Source organism: Primulina tabacum, chromosome 5, assembly GCF_025594145.1.
Source record: "Primulina tabacum isolate GXHZ01 chromosome 5, ASM2559414v2, whole genome shotgun sequence".
Taxonomy (NCBI): domain Eukaryota; kingdom Viridiplantae; phylum Streptophyta; class Magnoliopsida; order Lamiales; family Gesneriaceae; genus Primulina; species Primulina tabacum.
In genome coordinates, this window is record NC_134554.1 from 19,879,868 (window position 1) to 19,902,980 (window position 23,113).

The 23,113-nt window shown below is 40.4% G+C and overlaps 1 protein-coding gene and 1 long non-coding RNA gene across 2 annotated transcripts; both read right to left on the minus strand.

Moving 5' to 3' along the window:
- Positions 1-6,436: 6,436 nt before the first annotated feature.
- Positions 6,437-9,938, minus strand: LOC142544916 (uncharacterized). Its single transcript, XR_012820137.1, has 3 exons — positions 7,814-9,938; positions 7,181-7,719; positions 6,437-7,097 (listed from the first exon to the last, which is right to left on the minus strand). It is a non-coding gene; the product is annotated as an uncharacterized LOC142544916 (long non-coding RNA).
- Positions 9,939-11,913: 1,975 nt separating this feature from the next.
- On the minus strand, positions 11,914-12,528 carry LOC142547253 (large ribosomal subunit protein eL27x). Its single transcript, XM_075655435.1, has one exon. The coding sequence runs from the start codon at positions 12,473-12,475 to the stop codon at positions 12,068-12,070; it is 408 nt and encodes a 135-aa protein (XP_075511550.1). The 5' UTR covers positions 12,476-12,528; the 3' UTR covers positions 11,914-12,067.
- Between the last annotated feature and the right edge of the window lie 10,585 nt (positions 12,529-23,113).

Below are 23,113 nucleotides of genomic sequence, written 5' to 3' on the forward strand. Positions count from 1 at the left end.
CTTTTGGACTGAAACGATTATTTTTTCAATATAGTACCTTGAACATTTGTCACTCCCGCCATCATCATTTTTCTCTGTGAAGATCTGATAATTTAGGCAGGGCCGTGAAAAGTTGTATTCTTGTTCCATTCACGCTTAGACTAGCCATTGGCGCTATTTGATGTTAACTTAGTGGGGTGTAATCAATCCAAAATTTTAATGATTTTTAATGATTTTTTCAAATGATAGACTTTTATGGATTTGACTTAGATTTTTATTGACTTTTACAGAATTTCACAGACTTATAAACAGATTTATGTGGATTCATGTAGACTTTTTTGCAAGATTTTTATTGACTTTTACAAAATCTCACAGATTTATAAACAACTTTATGTGAATTCATGTAGACTTTTTTGTAAGATTTTTATAGACTTTTGTGAAATTTTTTTATAGGATTTTATAAATTTTGTACTTAAATATATCATATTATTTTTTATTAATTTTTTTGAACTAATAATTATTTGACATATATAACATATTCAGTTTTAAATAATTTTTCAATATTTATATTAATAAATAAAATTATTTATTTAAAATAAAATAATTTAATATTTACATGTGTATATATGTGGGTTTGTACGCATGTTTGTAAATTTTTAAAAATATATCAATTGATTAATATGTAACCTTGTTTTTGAATTGATAATATACATGTGAAAAGAATATTATTTATCATTGTGTGGATACAATTTTGTATAAAAATATCATAGCTTATATATTAATTGAAATGATAAAAAGAATTTAAAAAATCATGGTTGTTGCGAGGCTATTCAATTATTAAGAATTAAACGATATTTTTTTGGGTCATCTTTTATTATTATTGAATATTACATTAATTTGTATAAATCATAAATTAAAAATCATAAAATCAATTATAGAATTCAAAATTTCCTAGTAAAAAATTATTAAATGAACAATCAGCCAAAAAATGAAAAATTTGAAAGGAAATATGAAAATATATTTAGAGACACATTTTGAAAATTTGAGAGAGTAATAGAGATAAATGAGAGGAGAGAAGATAAGAAAAGATGTGATGTGAAGTGACAGAGGGAGAAATAAATAGCTTATGTACGAGTTAGAAGTTTAAAAATCCATCCAAATCTTTGGGTTGAACCTAATACGATTTTTGACAATTTATAGTTGTAATTTAGGCTTTAATGTTTGTATATTAATGAATTTCATGAAGTTATTAAAAGTCTATTGAAAATTTGAATACCTCTAGACTTTTATAGAGTTATAAAAAGTCAATGTTGAATACCTCTAGACTTTTATAGAGTTTTAAAAAGTCAATGTTGAATACTACTTGACTTTTAAAACTATATGAAAGTCTATTTTGAATACCACTAAACTTCTATAGAGTATGCAAAAGTCTTAATTAAATACATCTAGACTTTTAAAATCTACAAAAGTCATTAAAAGTCAATAATTCTCCTACATTAATACACCCCTTTAGCCTTCATCCAAGGTTCTCGAGAGGGGCTTGATGTGTTTATCCAATTTTAGCCTCGCCCGGAAAAAACCAGTGCAGGTGATTCGATGATGTACATATTTTTGATAAGTAGTGCCCCCGATGAATAGAAGATAGGACAAGATGCGGAACAAGATGGAGATAGCGTGGGGCATGGGGGATCGCACCCACCTCGCTGAAATGCTTTCAAGCATTTAGATTTGAAAAGAATACATATATATATATATATATAGTTTTGGCTTTTTAAACTAATTACATTTTATTTATTTTCCTCGTTCAATGATATTGTGATAATATTATTGATATTAATACAAGTTCTCTATTTATCATATTACTATTCAAAAAAATTTGTTTCATAATGAAATTCTTGGTTTCTTATATGTTAGGACTTTATGGAAGGAATAAAATCTAAAGTAAAAGGACATAAAGAAGAGAACACGAGAGCAGCTCGGGAGAGAGGTGTGCGTGACTAAAGAGATTTTCGTTGCTGATGGTCGAGAATTGAAGGAAGATAAAAGAATTCATTAGTGAAGATTTCATGTGATTGACTCACGCTGTTTACTATGTTTCCATGAGGTGTTGGAAATACTCGAAGACAACACTCATGTAAAGTGTTAATCGAAAAGTTATTTGTGGCAGTTTTGACATTTTCTGCTAACCAATCTTCTCATGAATTGCTTACAATTACAGAAAAGAATCCTTGTGCTAAACTTCCAATGTTCAAGAGAAACCAAATTCATATCGGGTTGTCTATGTAAAAAACAGAAAGAAGAAAAAGAACCATTCAAACTGTCATGAATTTCTTCCACCCCCGCCCCCCCCCCCCCCCCCCCGCCCACCCCCACCCCCACTCACGTAAAGTGTTAGTCGAAGAGTTATTTGTGGCAGTTTTGACATTTTATGCTAATCAATCTTCTCATGAATTGCTTACAATTACAGAAAGGAATCCTTGTTCTAAACTTCGAATGTTCAAGAGAAATCAAATTCATATCGGGTTGTCTATGTAAAAAAACAGAAAGAAGAAAAAAAACCATTCAAAGTGTCATGAATTGCTTCCACACTCCCCCGCCCCCCAATGGAGAAGAGTAAAAATATATTTTTATTTTTAACTGACCATACGTAGTTCACAAAATTCAAATTTAAAAAAGAAATGCAAATCATATATCATGTTGGCCATTCATGTGGAAATTCTTACCACTTGGTAGATTAGTAAATCTCACTTGATACCCCATGGATGGGCCCACTACCCTTGGTTCATTCCTAGCCCAAATGAAAGACAAGCTCATCAAGGGTCCATGTATTCTTCTATAAATACTAGGTTTGAGCGTACGATTTATTCATTCACTATATTGTTTTTCAGCAGCACTTTTAGCTGCTCTCTATTTATATCCTCAGTCTCTGACTTGAGCGTCGGAGGGGCTACGCCAGAACACCCTCTTGGCCCCCTTCTAACGATCTTATTCGTGATTTTAGGCTCGGGACAATTTTGAAGCATGCATCTGGACTATTGATACTTATTGGAATCGGAATCTAAATTTCCCGTGAGTATCACTTGGCGCCGTCTGTGGGAACATTTGAGTTGAGACGTAGAGATGGTAGGGAGGATAAGGAGCAGAAGAGTTAACTCAGCATCATCGCGTCCCCATATGGGACCCGAACAATCTCATGCTGAGGCGAGGCAGGAACAGCCGCGTCTTGAGACGAGGCAGGAACAACCCCGTCAGGAGACAAGAACTGAACAACCTCGTCACGAGACCAGGGCCGAGCAACCTCGTCCCAATGAGAATGTGAGAAACTTGACCCTGGAACAGTTGGGTCAATTTATTACTCGAACAGTGGATGAGGCTATGAAGAGGAACCAAGAATTTATGTTTGCTGAGGAGCAGGCCATTCGCCATGAGCGGGAGGAAAATGCCGGAGCCACGTATCAACAATTGATTGATAAAGTATTTTCTGAGCAGGTGGGAAGGAATGTCGAAGTGTACGTGGACGATATCATGGTAAAGTCAAAGGATTCAACCCAACTCATACCTGATTTAGTGGAGACCTTTTCCACCCTTAGGTCCTATGGGCTGAAGTTGAACCCTCAGAAATGTATCTTTGGGGTGAGGAGTGGGAAGTTTCTGGGTTATATGGTGACAGAGAGGGGGATTGAGGCTAACCCCAAGAAGGTTCGAGCTATTCAAGATATGGTTCCTCCTCGAGGACCCAATGATGTGAAAGTTAACAGGGAGAATTGCTGCGCTGGTAAGGTTTATCTCGAGATCTGCTCATATAAGCTTACCGTTTTTCCGGACTTTACGAAAGGCGAAAAAATTTGAAGGGAATCCGGATTGTGAGAAAGATTTGGGAGATTTGAAGAAGTACCTTGCTGAGTTGCCTGTCCTGGCCAAACCGACAACAGGTGAGCCCTTGTGGGTATATCTTTCTGCCACCGAGAGAGCTGTGAGTTCGGTCTTTGTCAACCTAGAGGGATCAAGTCAACAGCCAGTCTATTATGTCTCACATGCACTCAAGGGGGCAGAGATAAGGTATTCAGGGTTGGAAAAACTGGCTTTGACCTTAGTGATGACAGCGAGAGGTTTGAGACCCTACTTCCTATCTCATCCAATTGTGGTGCTCACCAACAGTCCATTGGGGAGGATCTTAACCCATTCAGATATTTCTGGCCGTTTGATTAAGTTGACTACTGAGCGGGGAGAGTATGACATCCAGTATGAGCTGAGAGTAGCTATTAAAGCGCATGCCTTAGCCGATTTTCTGGCTGAGACTATACATCAGGAGAATGAGAACCTTGGAAAGTGTATGTGGATGGTTCCTCGTCAAAGGATGGAAGTGGAGTGGGAGTAGTACTGATTTCGCCAACTGGGGAGGAGGTGAAGTTAGCGGTAAGGTTGGACTTTCGAGCATCCAACAATAAGGCAGAGTATGAGGCTGTGTTGCCAGGACTTCGAGCAGCCAGAAACGTGGGAGCTACCCGGGTACTTATTTTTTATGACTCACAGCTGGTAGCACAACAGATGAAGGGAGTATATAATGTGAAAGATGAAAAACTTATTGAGTATGCTCAAGAAGTACACAGAGTCATAGAGAAATTCATAGAGATTATGTTTGAACAGATTCCCAGGAAAGAAAATGAAAAGACGGACACTCTAGTCAAAATGGCTGGAACAATGGGAAGTTGGAAGACTAGGGATGTGGTATTCCAAGTCAAACTTATACCTCACACGAGTTCGCCTGCAGCTGAACAGGAGGAGGAGGAGGATTGGAGGACTGGTATGATGGATTATTTGAAAGAGGAAAAACTTCCTGATAACCCTCGCGAAGCTCGTAAGTTGAAGACAAAGTGTTCGCGTTACGTGATAGTCGAAGAAGTGTTGTACCGAAGGTCTTTTGCAGTGCCTCTTCTTCGGTGTTTGAGTTATCAAGAGGCTGATTATGTGCTTCGGGAAGTTCATGAAGGGTGTTGTGGACATCACCTGGGAGCTTATGCTTTGGCTAGGAAAGTGTTGCTCGCGGGTTACTGCTGGCCCTCATTGTTGCATGATGCCCAAGAACTAGTAATGTCATGTGACAGTTATCAACATCACGCGCGTTTACATCACCAGCCAACCGCACTGATGAAGACTATCTTAGCCGCATGTCCTTTTGACCAGTGGGGAATGGATATTGTGGGGCCTTTTCCTATAGCTCCTGCTCAGAAGAAGTTTATATTGGTAGCAGTCGACTATTTTTCGAAATGGGTGGAAGCAGAGCCTTTGGCCAGAATCACTGAGAATGTCGTCCTGAAGTTCTTGTGGAAGAATATAGTATGTAGATACGGGGTACATAGGAGACTGATATCCGATAATGGGAGACAGTTCCAAGTGGGCCAAGATCCAAGCTTGGTGTAAAGAGATGAAGATCCAACAAGTCTTTACATCTGTAACTTACCCGCAGAGTAATAGACAGGTGGAGGTGACTAATCGGACGCTGGTGCAGGGTTTGAAGGTTCGACTTGGCAATACCAAAGGAAATTGGGTGGATGAACTACCAAGTGTCCTATGGGCGTATCGAACCACTCCGAGAGAGGGAACCTAAGAAAACTCCTTTCAGTTTAGTCTGCGGTAATGAGGCAGTGCTCCCGGCTGAGATTGGATTGGAATCGACAATGGTAATGTTTTATGATGAAGATAATGGAGTGAGACGGGCCACTGACCTTGATCTCTTGGAAGAGAAGAGGGAGGCTGCAAGCATTCACATGGAAGCTTATAAAAACCGCATTGAACAGTCTTATAATCGGAGGGTCGTTCAGATAAGCTTCCAGGTAGGCGAATTGGTCCTGATGAAGGTGCAAGGAGAGCAGAGAGAAAAGTTGGATCCAAAGTGGGAGGGTCGGCGTGCAGGAGAAAAATTAAATTTTCCTACTAAGGCATCGCCTAGTAGAGGAGAAGAGTGCAAATGAAAAATTATATTTTACTAATATGGCATCACCTAGTAGAGGAGCAGCGTGCAGGAGAAAAATTAAATTTTCCTACTAAGGCATCGCCTAGTAGAGGAGAAGAGTGCAGGAGAAAAATTAAAATTTCCTACTAAGGCATCGCCTAGTAGAGGAGCAGTGTGCATGAGAAAAATTAAATTTTCCTACTAAGGCATCGCCTAGTAGAGGAGCAGCGTGTCATGAGAAAAATTAAATTTTCATACTACGGCATCGCCTAGTAGGGGAGCAGTGTGCAGGAAAAAAATTAAATTTTCCTACTAAGGTATCGCCTAGTAGAGGAGTAGAGTGCAAGGGAAAAGTTAAATTTACCTGCTTAAGGTATGCCTAGTAGAAGAGAAGGAGAGGCGGAGATTTTATTTGCCATAGTGGTTTAATAATATCAGGGATAAACTCGGAAAAAGAAGTAAATTCAAATGCAAAATACTCAATGTGGCATAAAGCGAGTTCCATACATGCCAAAAGTGCGCAAAAAAAAAAATCAAATATAAGCATCACAAAATCCATAATCGCATAGTAGTACGGAAAGTAAAGCAGTGCAGTACGTAACAAATATAGCCCGATGGCATACATCGTCTGCATAAATAAGAAAATAACATGAGTAAAAGAGCATGGTTTAGAGATCAGGAGGGAGACTTGCAACAAAGTCCTCAAGACTGATGAAGTCAGTGGGAGCGCCGGCCGGGGGGTAGCCTTGAGCCTTGAAGAGGCCGACTGCACCTCAAAACCCACCTCCAAGTAGTGAAAAGCTCTCGGGCCACAGATCTCGACGAATTAGTCAGATTTTAGAAAGTCATCTTTGAAGAAGGAGGCTTCAGCAGCATGTTGTGTCTTGACGTCTTTAAGTTCAGCTCGAGAGTTCTTTAACTCTTCCTTCAGCTTCTGGATCTCTCTAGCATGGTCCTCTGTCAGTTGATGAAACTCTTGTTTCTCCTTCAGAAGCTCGCCACATCGAGCTTGGGACTCCGAAAGCTCTTTAGCATGTGTCGCTTTTGCCTCGTCTACGGTCGCCTGGAGTTGTTCGCGAAGAACCTCACCTTCACGTAAGTCGCGACGAGCGCGGGACCTGGTAAGGTCGGTGCGCTCGACCAACTTCCCGAGATACAGCATGCCCTGAATCAAGAATACTAAAGTAAGAGAACAAGAGAAATATCAATCATACATCTATCAAGTTAAAGTTGGAAGGAGAAATATACCTCAGTAATACTGCTACATGTCCGGCGGAATAAATCAGACTATCCCAATGAACCCAAGAAAGCTGCTTCCGTGGAGGAGAGGAGCTGAAATAACAGCTTTTGAGCTATGTGAGTGGGGCCCCGACCCACGATACCTGACCCCAGGGTATACAAAGGATGTATCTTCAGCCTAGCAGGATGCTCATCGTCTGATCCAGACGCCTCTGGGGACGAGGTTATTGAGATCTCAGAGATCTTGCGCTTTCCTGCCTGTTGGACTGACGGGCCGATATCAGTAGACGTCTTCTCATTACCAGATGGAGGATGAGATTCAGCCTGAGGACGAGGGGAGGAGGCTTGCTCCTGGGTGGAGGAGGATGAGCCTGCCTTCTTCTTCGCAGGGGTAGGCAAGCCAACAGGGTTCGTCGCAGTGGAAGAGCACGTTCCATTCATCTCTGTCTTGACTGCTGGGGCAACTGACTTCTGGGGTGCTGATGATGAACCCTCGGTATTCTTCTTCGCAATCTCACGGAGAAATAGGGCATTCATACCTCTAATACCTGCAAGCAAAGACAATGAACCAGATAAGAATATTACCAAGGAACGTAATAAGCGAAAGAAAAACAAGAAATACGAAAAAATGAGAATATCTACCAGCATTCTCCTTCAGCTTAATTTTTGTTGGACTTAAACCAGCGTGGCACAGGAGATTCTCTTATAAGAGTTGGGGAATACTAAAGCATCGATCTCCTAACACTCTCATTATGCGCATATATTCCTTATCTTTCTTGTAACCCTTGGAAAGCTTAGGCTTGGTGAAGGTAGGATACCAATCCGTGAAACAAGTCAATTCCTTAGGGGACTGAATAAAGAAGAAATATTTTTTCCATTCCTTCACATAATTGGGGGCCCCGTCAAAAAGTTTATGGATAGACCTGGAGGTCACATAGAAAGGTCCTTCTTTCGACTTGGATAAGACCAGGAAATAGGAGAACGTGGCGCAATTTAGAGGAAGGTCTAAGGCCCAGAATAACACGATGAAGCAGCATATCGAGCGGGAAAGCATTGGGAGTGAGTAAACCTAGATGCACCTGATAATAATTGCTCAATTCCTGGAGGAAGTCTCATAGGGTAAAATGAAGACCTGTCTCTAAATGGTGTTGGAAGAAAGTATATCAGACCTTGCGAGCTAGATAAGGTCGGTCCTCGGAGGTAGGAATGATGATCTGGTGAGAGGGAGGAATATGCCACAAAGTCCTAAGTTTTGACTCGCTACTAGGAGGGATGTGGGACGACAAGTAACCGTACCGTAAGTTATCTGTGTTTGGTATATTCATCTGTTGGGTCACATAAAGAACTTCTTTACCAAGACGGCTATGGGCGGTGATTTCCTCCTCATGATAATCAAGAGTAAATTCAGGATCTTCTAAGGAAGTCCTACTATCACTAGACCCGCTAGATCTCTCAGAATCACTCGAAGAACTAGACTCAGAATCAGAAGAAGACATGATTTCAAAGGCAACTAAGCAAATAAGGGAGAAAACTGACTCGGATAAGACGTGGAAAGATACTCAATAATTGAGACCAAGAGAATGAATAAGTAGTGAGCCCTAGGCGAGGGTGAGGCGCGCTGGGGCGAGCGCTTCGGCAAGGCGCGAGTGATACGCGCTAGGGCGAGCACTTCAGTAGGGCGCACGAGCGAGCGTGTGCGCGCTGGCTTGCTCGGGTTGATGGCGAGCAAGCGCTGGGCGAGACTGCTAGCTGGCACTAGGCGAGGGTGAGGCGTGCTGGGCGAGGGCGAAGCGGTGTGCTAGGCGAGGCGCGCTGGCTGTGCACACTGGGCGAGGGCGAGGCGGTGCGCTGGGTGCAACGTGCGGGGCGAGGGCTTGTGTTGGGCGTGACGGGGCGAGGGTGTATGGACGATGGTGAGGCTGTGCTGGAGGTGGCGAGGCAAGGATGTACGGGCAAGGGTGAGGCGTGCAGGGCGAGTGCTCGCGCTAGAGATGGCGAGGAGAGGGAGCGGCGTGCAGGGCTATGGGCGAGGGGCGACGTGTTGGCGAGGCTGGGCGTTGGCAAGGGAGGCGAGTGTCGAGAGGGCGAGGTGCGAAGGGCTGTATGTGCGAAGGGGCGAGAGGCGAGGAACGAGCCGGCGTGCGGGCAAGGCGAAGCACTGTGTGGGAGATGCGATGTGTGTGCGAGGGCGAGGAATTGTGAGGGAGAAGTGAGAATGAAGTGAGGAGAGAACCTATATTTATAGAGGGAGCCCAGACCAAATCTTTCCTTTCAGAGCAGGATTATGATTCGATTTCTTTCCAAATTTTTGGAGACTGATGTGCAGCAAAAAGAAAGTACACAACTCGCGCCCGATGAACAGAGGACAACACAATTAATCGAACTTTTAACCTACGATTCAGTTCGACTCGAGAGGGGGAGACTGGTGATACCCCATGGATGGATCCACTACCGTTGGCTCATCCCTTGCTCAAATGGAAGACGGACCAATCAAGGGCCCATGTATTATCCTACAAATACTAGGTTTGAGCATACGATTTATTCATTCACTATATTATTTTTCAGCAGCACCCTTAGCTGATCTCCACTTATATCCTCAGTTTCTGACTTGAGCGTTGGAGGGACTACGCCAGGACACCCTCTTAGCCCCCTTCTAATCGTCTTATTCGTGATTTCAGGCTCGGGACAATTTTGAAGCCTACGTCTGGACTAGTGACACTTAGTGGAATAAGACCCTACATTTCCCGTGAGTATCACTAAACGAGTAAGGTCCTATAAAATCATGAACATAAGCATTATGGTTGCGTGAGGGACGTCAATTGAGCGCCTCATTTTGTAAGGCACATTTTTTTTATTAAAAACTTTAATTAGGTATATGAGTGTTATTCACCCCATAGGCAAAAAATAATTTATTACTTTTTTACAAAATGCGTCAAATTCTAGAAAACATAACATTAATAAATTAAATAAAATTTATCATTTTTTTAAAGCTCCAATATTTTGAATTTTCAAAGAAAAAATACTCAATATAAGTTGAATTTTTCTCGTGAACCACACCATAAATTTTTTTTCCCTAAAGCCTGTGAAATCTTTCCTAACACAAATTAGAATAGAAAAATAAACTTTTACATATATAGAGACAGAACGGGCTTGTTTACATTATTGTTAACAACGAGTGATAATGGAATTGGGTCAAGTGTTTAGGTTGTGACACATTAATCGTGTACAAATTGAAAAAATTATTGAGATAAATTTAGATCTTACAGAATTTTTTAAAAGAAAACAGAGTGCGGGCAGAAGTTGAATATTCTTATGAAATAAATTGTCATAAAAAAGGAGAATCATCAAAAGTGAAATAATGGGAGGAACAAAAGAAATAAGGAAAAGACTGACATGCGATTGAATTGTTGTGAGAACCAAAAGAAAGTTCATACATATAAGGTTGAATATAAAAGTTAAAAGAGTGTTTGGTTTTGGGTTATTGGGCTTCATTTAAGTCGGATAACCACGAGTTTTTTGCAAGTGAAGCTAGCATTGTTCCAGTTTTGAGCATATCACATAATCCATGTAAATCAGACATTAGAACTAAAATGTTCCAGTTTGAATTTATGTTGGCATTGTTCATATCTGCACGACATATAGGTCATATTGAGCTTGTGTTACGAGACATTTGTTCCATTGAAGAAATGGCATGGTTGTGAGGACCACCCTTGTACTATTTCTATGCCTTTCACTTGAGCATAGTTTCATAAAAGGCCATCGACATGCATCTCCTAGGTTCATCATTGTGTTATTCCCAAATCCCAATTATATTTTGTAGCGATCTTCAAGGTTAACCTTCTATCATTGGGGCTTTATCCAACTACAATAATCACAAGAAAAACTCACCACCCACGAAACGATTATAAGTCCAATTTACCAATGTGAAAATGGACCTAGAACCATATAAATACACAAACCCGAAAAGTAACAAATTTGATGTATAATCCATCTTCTTTTACTAAAACGATGCACGCCTAGTTAGCTGAATGAAAAGATTTAAGTTCAGGTAGGAAGTCAAATTGTCTCAAGAATAACGCACAAGCATTTGATTAGAAAAATGGAGAAGCACACCAACACCACCATATCAACATTTCCAAATCAACCGTAATACACTGTGTTGACTGTTGGCAGCCCATGTGTTCGTGGCTTCACAAAACCATATATTTCATTAACCCTTTAATGCAATGTAATATCCATTCCAATCCATAGTTATTGGAGGTGCAAGGTATACTAAGATTTCCAGCTATCATACAGCAAGGCACAAGGCGAGGAGCTAGATTGAAGTGAAGTGCGCCATAGCGGTGTGATGGAATCTAAATCTAAAGACTTTAAGAAAATTTCACCATAGACAATGCAATATATACTTAACAAATGATCAAGCTTTATCCTGCATTTCATCATGAATTTTCTATGGGGCTCTTAAAAGTTAACTGTCCTTCAGCCATTAGTGCAGATCAAAACATGGGCTTTATGGTTGAGGCTCCATATTTCATCAAAAGACTGTGCCTCACCTTGCGTCGAATAACTATGATCCGACCAATTTGTATATATGTAGCATGGATGTATATTCCAGACATTTAATCCCCAATCATCTTGACTCTGAAACTGAAATGTATCCAATCTTGATTCGGAAATATAAAATTATTGACTGTACTAAACCCCATAAACTCGAGGTGGTTTGAAGCAAACACAAAACTATCTCAGCGTCAACGGGTTTTAATAAATGAGAAGCAACAACTTGTCCAAATGCAGAATACAGAGTCTCGTACAAAACAAAACCCTCGATCTAATGCACCAAGAAAATAAACAACGATGAGATACTAGGAGTTCCCAATAACATTACCGAACACAACCTCAGAACCGGAGTTTCGTGAAGAACCAGCGGTTTTTCCCAGTCTTGAACCGCTCCTCGAACCTCGCCTTCGTCTCCTTAGCTGCTGTCACCTTCTTGTCCCTCGACTGCAGGGAATCCAGCGTCACCACATCCTTCAGATCCACATCGAGCGTGTAGCGCGTGGGCATTATGTGGTTATAATTCACGAGCTTAATGAAGCATTTAACCCTCGATTTCTTCGCCTGCTTCTTGGCGGAGTCCTTGCGGATGACTTTACGCGGGTATTTGGAGATTCCGGCGACTAAGCAATGCCCGTAAGGACGGTCGCGCGTGCCGTCGTCGAAGGCTCGAATAATCACGGCCTTACGGCCGGCGTATCGGCCTTGTAATACGATTACGGCCTTGTTTGGCTTCAGAAATTTCACCATTTCCTCTGCTCGCTCTCTGTGTTGGGCGATTGAGTTGAATGAAACATGAAACCCTAGTTGACGTTTTTACAAAGTTAATGTAATTGGGCTGTTTCGGGCTGAACTTGTTGAAACATTGGGCTTTGTAATGTCGCTACACTATTGGGCTCATTTTAACATTTCCTTCTTTTACTAATTTACACTTATAATTAAATTATAATTATAATATAATTTATTTTTTCCCTTCTTAAAAAACAGCTTAATTCAAGTATCCAAGTTTTAATAGAATTTCAAGTAGTATTACCACTATAGGCACGGTGATATCTTCCCGATATGGGCATGCATAGTGTATTGCAATTGTTGAAGATTGATTGATCGCTTTTAAGCTTTACAAGTTTAAGTGAACTCAAGAGTCACTGATACTTCACAAGTAGGCTCATCACGTGCTCGAGACCAACATGGGCACATATCCATAGTGTAGGCTCGAGCCCATCTCCAAGTCAGAGAATAGGTCCACAGGAGGCGGCTGAGGTGAGCCATGATAGGTGTTCAAAGGATCTGGTGGTGTGTCAAGGCGCTAAGGGTGTGCCGAGGAATTGCAAGTTGGAGGGTGGGTTAAGTAATTAGAGTTATGCCATTAATATCCAAATAAGGTGAACAAATGTGGAGGCGAGCAACAAGGTACGATAGGTGGTGAAGAAGAGAGCTAGGAGGTGTGCTAAGGAATGTTGGAGGTGTGATAAGGAGTCTTTGCGCTGCTAAGTAATTAGGGATGAGCTAAGATGTGTGGGGTGTGCTAAGGAGCGAGAGATAAGCTAAAGATTTGGGAATGAGCAAAGGAGATGTGAGGAGGGTCAAGTAGCCGGAAGTGTTCAGTGTGACCCAAGGAGTATGGAGTTGAGAGGGGGTTCAAGTAGCTAGAAGTGTGCAATGGGTAGCCAAGAAATGTGACAAGGGAAGAGCTCCCCCTTGCCAGTAGAGATCCTATTTGATTGATTCACCTGAGAAGGGTGAGCCCATGGCTATGGAGGTCTGTAATGGCCGTTGGAGTCTTGAATTAGGCGAGTCCTAAGCGACTGGTCCCTTACCTCGTGCATATGGTCCCCCACCTCGTACAAATTGTTGGAGTAGGTGTCTAGCAAAACAACTTGTGGTTTGAGCTTTATTGACTCTTATATTACAAATGATCTTTATTTTAATAATATTTTACGTTTTATACATTATGATATTTACTTTATCTGTATATCCATGCAAGCTGCATATATTATGATATCATGAGGTCGTATATATAATGACGATCATGAACCACATTTTAAAAGTTACTATATATTCTAAACTTTTTCTTAGTCGATTTAGCCACCTAAAATAAGGGTAAAGGCCGCTTGAGCTCGAGACTAGCATCTGTGATGTTTTGTACCATGTTTCATGGTAGGGACATAGAGATGTCCAATCATACATGATGAGTGCTCATATGATGGGTCACTAAACAACTCTCTCTTGATTTTTTCAAATAGTTATCATTTATTGAATGGATAATCTATAGTTATGATCGTACACCATTAGTCATTATAAAATGAGATAACATAGAGGCTCTATATACTAGTGCTGCACTTTGACTCATTTACCGGCTCCGCAAGGGTCATCATATGGCGAGTTTGTGTGTAGCATCAACATACTTAGGAGACAATGCATTGTATCAGGAGATTCATCGCTCAGCTATGGGCGTGAATATCCTATATGATATGACGAGTTAATAATTCAAGAAATATCTGGCCATAATATGAGATGTAATTTAGGGTAAAGTGGTTTCATAGTTGCACATGCGATGCCATTATGATTACTAAAAGACACATCATACTGTTATTGAATTCATATGCAACCCTTGATATATTAATCATTATAGATTTTATTGTGATATATGAGATGAATGGACTGTACTATATTCTAACATAACCAACTGATTCTTACAGGCACTATAAGTTATACCTAGGGAATCATGAGACGACATTACTAGGCATTCTACCATGATTCGATGGTGAAATCATAAATAAGTTCTGACATTTTTATTATCAAAAGGTTAACACATATAATGAGGCTAATTAGGATAATATCGTTTAAGGGACACGTGTTGTTCCGAATCGCATGAGTTGTAAACTCACGACTAGTTGTATCTCTGAACCATTAAGGTCACACAAGTATCCCTTTACGTGTTCTCATTGAGATATTCAATTCAAGGAGTTGAATTTGGTGATTGTGTTTTGATGGAGATAAAATATGAAGGATCGTTTGCTGAGAAATCTTTCGGATGCTTCAAACAAAATATTCTCCAATGAGCTGCAATAGCTCGTGTTCTAAGAATATTAACACCGATGAATTAAATCGAGTTTAGTTAAAAACCAAGCGGAAGAAACTCGAAGTAATCCTTCGAGAAGAATACTGATATATTTAGAAAATATTTTAACTTATGTAAACTGACTAACTGAAATAAGACAGATTAGTTTTTGCATTTTTCAGTTCAGTTATGGTGACAACTGAACTGACAAATACTCCAACTGATCAAAATAGTTTGAAAACAATAGTTAATCAGTTAACTACACAAGATATGTTTATGGATGTTCGGAGACTTCAACTGCTCCTACGTCACCCCTTCTATCTCCACGGATAGGATCCACTAGAAGACTTTGATTTATACAACTACTTGTACAAACCCACTCAGCTAGGACTTACACTATTGCCTAAACTGAACTCCTAGCTACGACTGAAGGCAGCACCTTCCAGCCAACACTTCTTTAACGTCTATGTGTCAAAGACTACATACACAAGTTTAACGTGTTTGTGCAAGACTGTATTTGAGTGGATGAGAGTGTTTGTGTGTGAGAACTGAACAAAGATGTTCTCACACACTGAGGGAAATACGCTTATAATGTAAGCTGATATAACTGTGAAGAGTTCCCTCGACTGGGCTGAATGCTTCTCTCTTGTTAAGCTGATATATCTTTGAAGCGTGCCCGTTCTTTTCTCTCTTGTGTTGTGTGTTATAAGAGTCTTCACTGAACTTCTCTTTAAATAGGTGGGTAAACTGATTGTACAGTGAGACTCATTGCTTGTATCTGTTGCATCTTGAATTTGTTTCTTGAACTTTGTGTCTCGACTTTTCGACTGCCCTTCTGAAACGTTTGTCTTTAATGCTCTGATGCAACGTCCATTATTGTCCTTTGACTGGATAATGGATTTTTACCTTTACGTACAGCTGAATTCCACTTGAAAGAGTTTGTCTTCATCCATAACTGAAAGATTCTAACTGATGCTTCGAACTGATCAGTTGAACTGATCTTTAAGTTGGACTGGTGAAATCAGTTGACTCGTCAGTTGAACTGATTTCACACTTGTTCAGCTGAATTGATCAGCTGGGTTTCTTCATCAGTTGAACACTCCTTCGGCTGGCCAGGCTTCTGAGGTTTTCCTGTTGAATCACCTATCAACTTGTCAATCAGTTGGACTGCTCAATTGACGTAATCAGTTAGACTGATTCATTTCGTGCGATCAGTTGGGTCTTTAGTTTTGCGATGTAAACATCTCGTAAGTGATCCTAGATGCTGCACACTAAGGTAGATCATTAGTAACATAATTAACAGGTTTTGTTATCACCAAAATCAAGATTGCGAACTTGAAAAGTTCCAACAAAATATTTGGCTTATAAAGTATTTATAAGTGGATTCCACATTTGAAAGTTTTGAGAACTAGGATGACTGCTAAATTAGTGAGGAGTGTGTGACTACATAAATTTTATGAAAGAGTTCAGAAATTGACAAGTTCCAAAAGTTAGTGGATGATTGACTTTAACTCAATGGTTTTTGAAAGCATCATTATAATGAGCTATGAACACTCGTCACATCAGTGATGTCTGATTACCGATCGGAATTATGATGAAATCAGGATCATGGATTGTTTGATAGATTAGTCATGGACTATCATAGTGAAACTCTAACTATTAGGTGTTCTAGTTAGACAAAACACCAAGTAGGAGTTTTTTCTCGTTGAAATGGAGTTTCCTAATCAAACAATCACTCGGAGATTTGACATGTTGATTTAGAGTGTCCTAATCAAATATTATCTAGATAAGATCTCATTATCCAGATATGATCTAGATGAGATCACATTATATAGTTATGATCCAGATAAGATTACATTATCTAGATTAAACTCTAGATATCATAGTTGGTCAAAACTACTAGGACAGTTCTCTGACAACACATTCCTGAAAGCTCCGAAAGATCGGGCTCACGGTCCTCTCAGGACTCAAGGATAGCCGTGAAATTTTGTACATATCAGCGAGAGTTATCATGATACCAGCGAGTGCAATTAATTAAAGAGGGGCCATTCTCGACCAAATTATGTCAAAGCATCCCATCAGTGGAAAGGGCTCGAGGACTCCCGTGGGCACCCAAGACCTCGAGACCCCTCCCTCTTGAAATGCCTCAGATATCAGACCCAAGCCGAGACTCCCCTTCAGACAGGTCCCTAGGTTTGAAAAGTCGGGAAAAATCCCTACTTTGGGTTTAATCAAGATGATTTCAAGAGGATCCATCGATGGTGATTCCAACCGAGCTCAGAAGGCATGGAGCCAGTGAAAGAGTTTGGGAGTGGACAGTGCAAGGCGAGAAGATGAACCAATAATCAGTTTTGACCCCCAGGATTTTCAAGGCGTCGGTTTACCTCATAATGATACCTTGGTCATCCAGACCAAGATTTCCAATTATGATGTCACGCGAGTCTTATTTGATTCAAGCAGTTCAGTTAATGTTGTATTTCAAGAACCCTTGGATCATATGGAATTGAAGGACTACAAGATAAAACTAGTAGAAACTGCCTTTTTTGGTACACGAGGGGAGAGATTGTGCCACCCTAATGGTCGGGACCGAAGAATTAAGAAAATCGTTCATGACCATTGTCACAAAGATAGAACTAGTAGAAACTGTCTTTTTTGGTACACGAGGGGAGAGATTGTGCCACCGTAACAATCAGGACCGGGGAATTAAGAAAATCATTCATGACCACTGTCACAGTGGTAAGTGCGCCTTTTTCATATAAAGTGATCTTTGGAAGGCCGGCCATAAATGCCCTCAAGCCGTTACCTCAACTTAATATCAAAAAATAAGTTCCCAGTGAAGAACATTGTAGGTCCGAGGAGATCAGTCATCCCCCCGACAATGTTCAGATGAGACTGTTCATGTTCGAGAGGCTAATAATGATAAGGGAGTAAGAAATATGGATGGACTCGAGGTCACGGAGGTCCTCGTCGGCCTCGAGACAGAGAGTACTTCCCGTGGTAGAAAACCAGGGCGCACTTGGGGCCTCGTCATCTATTTTAGTTGATCCCCGAACTTCTCCCTTGTCATTATTCAGGGCCCAGAAAGGCCCGACAACCTGTTGAGTGGTTATGAGTTTTCTGGGTTTCTTGAAGGACGGGGCAGGAGTGGGGTTCTTAGAAGAAAGAATAGAAAGGGTAAAGTCAGAGTGCAACGCCACAGATTCGCATTTTAGCGAACCACAAGCATTGGCCTCAGAGGTGGAGGAGGTAGCAAAAGACATGGATCAAAAACTAAAACTTAGTAGATGGTAGGAGAAGGGTCAATCGAAGTAACATCATGTAGAGCGCCAGAAATGCATCTAGATTGGGAGAATTGGAGAGCTAAGCGAAGGAATTGCCAGAGCGAAAGGTTTGAAAATCTGAAAGTTAGAAAAGGTTGAAATTATGAGAGAAGATCGATATCTATAAGTAAAGGACATACAATTCTGACAGTTGATCTCAAAGTAAACAGATGAACGAGATGCACCTCGGAAGTTGTGCTAGTAGTCGAAAAGACGGGATCGGAATATGAAGCGACGTCTGTTAAACACCTGTCTTTTCGACTCTTAGTGCTTACATCATGCCGTCATCAACCCTAGACCGCCCGAAATTCAAAATATAAATGAATTCACCGTCCAAGTCCGATTCAACCACTTGGGATAGCGAGTAAGACTGACTCTACCACGATTATTTAAAGAGGGAGTGGTGATAACCCGGGAAGAGGAAAAAACCCAGGTCATCCTGAGACTCATGCAGGAGGACAGTTTCGAGAGCAAGAGGAAGCCAGGGAAGGAATCGGTCTCGGTGAAGGAAATGCTCTTACGAGAAGGTCACCTATGAGTTTGCGATAACCAGAAAAGCAGATCAAACTAGCGCACGTTCAAGTGAGCCCGGGCAGTGTAATGAGACTTCGAGGACCAGGGATCCTGTTTATGTTCTCACACAATGATCATTAACGAGCATTTATAGACATTACACAAGTACTCAATATACATTCTCTATATTACATTTTCCTTTGTGAAATATATTTGACTAACTTGAGTGTCAGAGTGCACATGCCGCTAACGTTCTTTTCTCTTAAAGTGTGCAGATCCTTCAATCCATTTATCATCCATCCGGTCTGTCGTGTACGTGAGAAGAATCTACCAGGCCTCCTAACCATCATCAAGATTATATTACCAAGTGGTTGGTGATGTTGAAATTATGGGTATTTTAGAATTTTTTGAATTATATATAAGAAGTAAAATTTTTAAATGTCAACAAAATCTGCTTTTTTCCCTCTATTATTTTGACTTTTTTTTCCTCGAGGAATTTCACACATAAAGAAACAGGGAAAAAGTTTAGCCAAATGTAATGTCTATATAATTAGATGATGGACGAATAACAGGTTCTAATACACTCCAATCACTACAAAAAAAACGCTACATTAGCGACGGTTTTAAAATTATTGACAAATTCAATTATAAATATATAAAAAATATTCATTATTAAAAAAATTAAATATTATAATTTTAAAAAATATTATTTAAAATAAATAAATTAACGATGATTTTTATTTAATGATGGTTTGTCACATTCCATCGCTAAATTTAGCTATGATTTTTTAAAAACTGTCGCTAAATTTCAACGACGACAGATATAGTGACGGCTTTAAAATCTATCGCTTTGCAAACATTTTTTTTTTTTGTAGTGAATGAAACTTTATTACTTTAATAGAGCTATAGTAAACATATTTCTACACCAGGCAATAAATTACAGATATCCTAACAAAAGGCTTTCCTAAATTCAGGCTAGGTATGATAAACATTTATGCTCGAGCTTGAGGGAGTGTTGGAAATCATAATTTAAAGGGGAAGTTGATATTTTTTGTGTTTGGAAATTTATTATTATTTTTATTTCATAAATCCCTAAATTCAAAGCTGTGTAGATCATTATTCTAAAGCTGCGCTAATTTAAACTACATAAATCTCTTACGCTAGTTTGCCTTTTACGTGTCCATCTTGCTCTCTTTTGTATGTATCTTTTGCCTCTATAGTTGAACGGAAAATAAAAGAACTGATTTTTTCTCCTAATCTTCACTTTGTGTTTGCACTAACGAAAATGATGACCCAAATTGGTAGGACTTCTTATAAACCCTTGTAAATCATTCACATTACACCAACTTTTTTTCCTCTTACTCGCATATTAGATGACACTAATTGTAACGCCTGGGAAACTTCCCAAGGGGTCACTCATCTCAAAATTGTCCCAAGTCAAGCACGTTTAACTTTGAAATTCTTATGTGATGGGCTACCGAAAAGAAGATGCACCTTCTTGATATGAGTAGTACATATCAAATCTTTTAATCTCTCTCCAACTGCACAGTCTCATATCTGGACAGTTTCGGAATCCCTCTCCTTCCGGTGTAAGATCGGTTCATTCATGTTTCCTCCGCCTAGAAGCCTGTCAGGAGTCGCTCATTGTCCGTGCAACCTCATGGCACCGGCGATCACTCCCCGCCCTCTTCGTCCCCGGGCCTCACACTAATGATGAATAAATGTTTGATATTTAATTTAAAGCATGTTTAGACTTTTAAAGTGAGAGGCCTCTAAGTTCCTTTTCATCCTCAAGATGTGCTTCGTGGGTGTGAATAATTTGTAGATTATTTGCATGAATCAAGTATCAGATTCCTACAAGAGTATACTGTTAGAAGACTGATTTCTATTTCTGTGATTCTATATTTTGACCAAGTCTTGATCAAGTCTCCCTTCGCAACCCTCGGTATAATTCCATTCGAAACTAACACAATTCATGTCTATTAATTGGGTAATATACATGAAAAAATATGCCCTTATCAAATTCTCTCACACTTAAAGTTTGCTAGTCTCGAGCAAAAAATAATTATTTGAATTCAATACTATCCTATAAAAAGAACTATAGATTTACTACCCCAACTTACAATATGCATTGTCCTCAATGTATGAATCAAAAGAACGTGGCAACACATACCTCATGCATGAGTGTTAGAACTCGTTGCCCCAGTTGTCGTCTGCTTCAACTTCAACCTCCTCGTCCATGGGCTGCGGTGGTGGGATGTCTTGTGTTGGGTATTCTGGTGGCCAAGCTGGTGGTGGGGGAAAGACTGCATCCTCAGGCCCAATTGGTTGAAAACGCTGAGCTAGCACCGACATAAAGTCCATCATATAAGACATGAAAGCATTTTTCGTGTGTCGGTGCTTTGCCAGCTCTTGGCGCTGAGTTCACATATCTTATTCCATTCTAAATACTCTTTCCCTCATACTTGCTCTGTTGATCGGTGGTGGTGGTTGTTGGCAGGTCCCTGGCTCGCTGGTTATAGGCCGCCCTGGCATCCTGTCTTTCAATTTCTCTTGCCTCGCGCCCGGGGTTTCCAGTGAAAACTGTGATCGGTGCCTTGGCTTTCAACACCTGCTCATCTGCTCCCAATGTCACACCAGCACGATGACATAAATCAATGATAATATGCGGACAACGAAGACTGACAATCATAAGTCACGCACCTGGACGCATGATAGACCCTTGAATTATCTTTCCTAGGTCCACCGTCTTTCTTATCATGATGGCATAGACCAATACCACCTTATCCTTTGTGATCTCGGTTTTATGAGTCGATGGCATGATTTTTAATAAGATGAAAGAGGCCCAACTTCTTGGGTCACGGAGTAGTTCGGATTTCTTTAAAGTGACCGGGGTGACTTGACTCAATCTCCATTCCGCACCAACAACGCACATGTCCCGGATCATGATACCATAATCTAATGTGCCGGCCATGTATGTTGTGCACTCTTCGTGATTGAAGCCAGGTAGATTATAGATCGAATTGATGGTGTCCGAGTCAAAAGCCACCAATTTTCCTCGCATCAATACCTTATAGTCCTCGTGTCTTACTTGCAAGTTTGCTTAAAATTCCCGGACTATTGGGATGATAGTGTCTGGCTGTGACTGGGCCAGGTCCAAGCACCCACTGTACACGACTTCTTCCACCACCACACAGTCAGGAGTGGATAAATCTAGCCCGCTTTCTTTCATACTTGACAGAGAGAGAGTATTTTTGGTGATGCGAAGTGTTTCCTCATTCTAAAATTTATTAGCATCATAGGAGCGAGAAGAGGAAGCCAAGTCTTTTGATTTTTTTCTTGGAGGCATGATATTAAATAATACTCCATCACACTTAGTTCAAAATCAGATCTAGAGCACTAGTCCTCCCAAATCACTTAATTTTTTGGAATAATGCAAACAATGGCAAATATAAGATTTTGTAACCTTAGAAGAAGAGGTTGATTGGAGAGGGCGCACGAGAGGAGGATCGTCGGGGCAACGTTGAGGCTGATTGGGGGAGATAGGCACGGCGGTGTCGGCGGTGGTGCTGAACTGGTCAGCCGACGTTTGTAGAGTTGGAAAGGAAGGAGAGTGATTGTGGAGAAATTTTTATGCCAAAAACGTGTAGATCTGGGCTTTAAAAGAGGGAGACGCTGCGCACGCCTCCGTACTTCGTGGCTGATTGAGCGCGCGTGGGTACGCAAGGCATTATGGATCACTACTAGTAAAACTAACCATTTCTTTCGGCTCATGGAAATGCTCACTGGACTATCCGATTACATGAATAAAAAAACTTATGATTTGAAATGTCGAGAAGTGTATATAACATCGGTACCAGTTGTACTAGTAAAAGGCCTTATTTTTTTCGATGACATTAGAGTTTCAATGAATTGCACACAGAGTTTGTCACTTCTAGTGGAATGAAAAGAGCTGGAAATCGAATCTCTGGCTGCTGACAAAAGTATATGGTATGGATTGATAGGAGGATCTGGTGATGTCTTTGGTGACTCCAATTACAACATCAAGCACTTTTATGGTTCATCACAAACCATCAGCTCTTATTGCAGCAGCATTGCTAAAATCGAATAGAGTACCACCATGGATGACTAAAGTGTTTGATGATTTGTCAATATACAAAATAATTCAGAATGTATCACCAAGCAACAGGAGCGCTGAATTAGTGGTTTTGTTTCGAGAGCTTCTGAATTCTGGCTATCTGAACTCAGAACATATTACTCATTTGAATCGAGTGTTCCAGGTAACAAAATTGTACTTCTACAGTAGTCATACACTCTTTGCTCTTCCATTAGTTGGCCATAGCTTCCCAAGGTTAAATATCAGTAAAGAAATAAGGGCCAAGATATCTTTTTTTCCCACTAAATATTGTATATTAAAAATACCACAAGAATTTGTTTACCTCACATTCGTTGTAATGGGTGAATGCTGCTAGGGGTCTCGTTACTGTTAAAAAA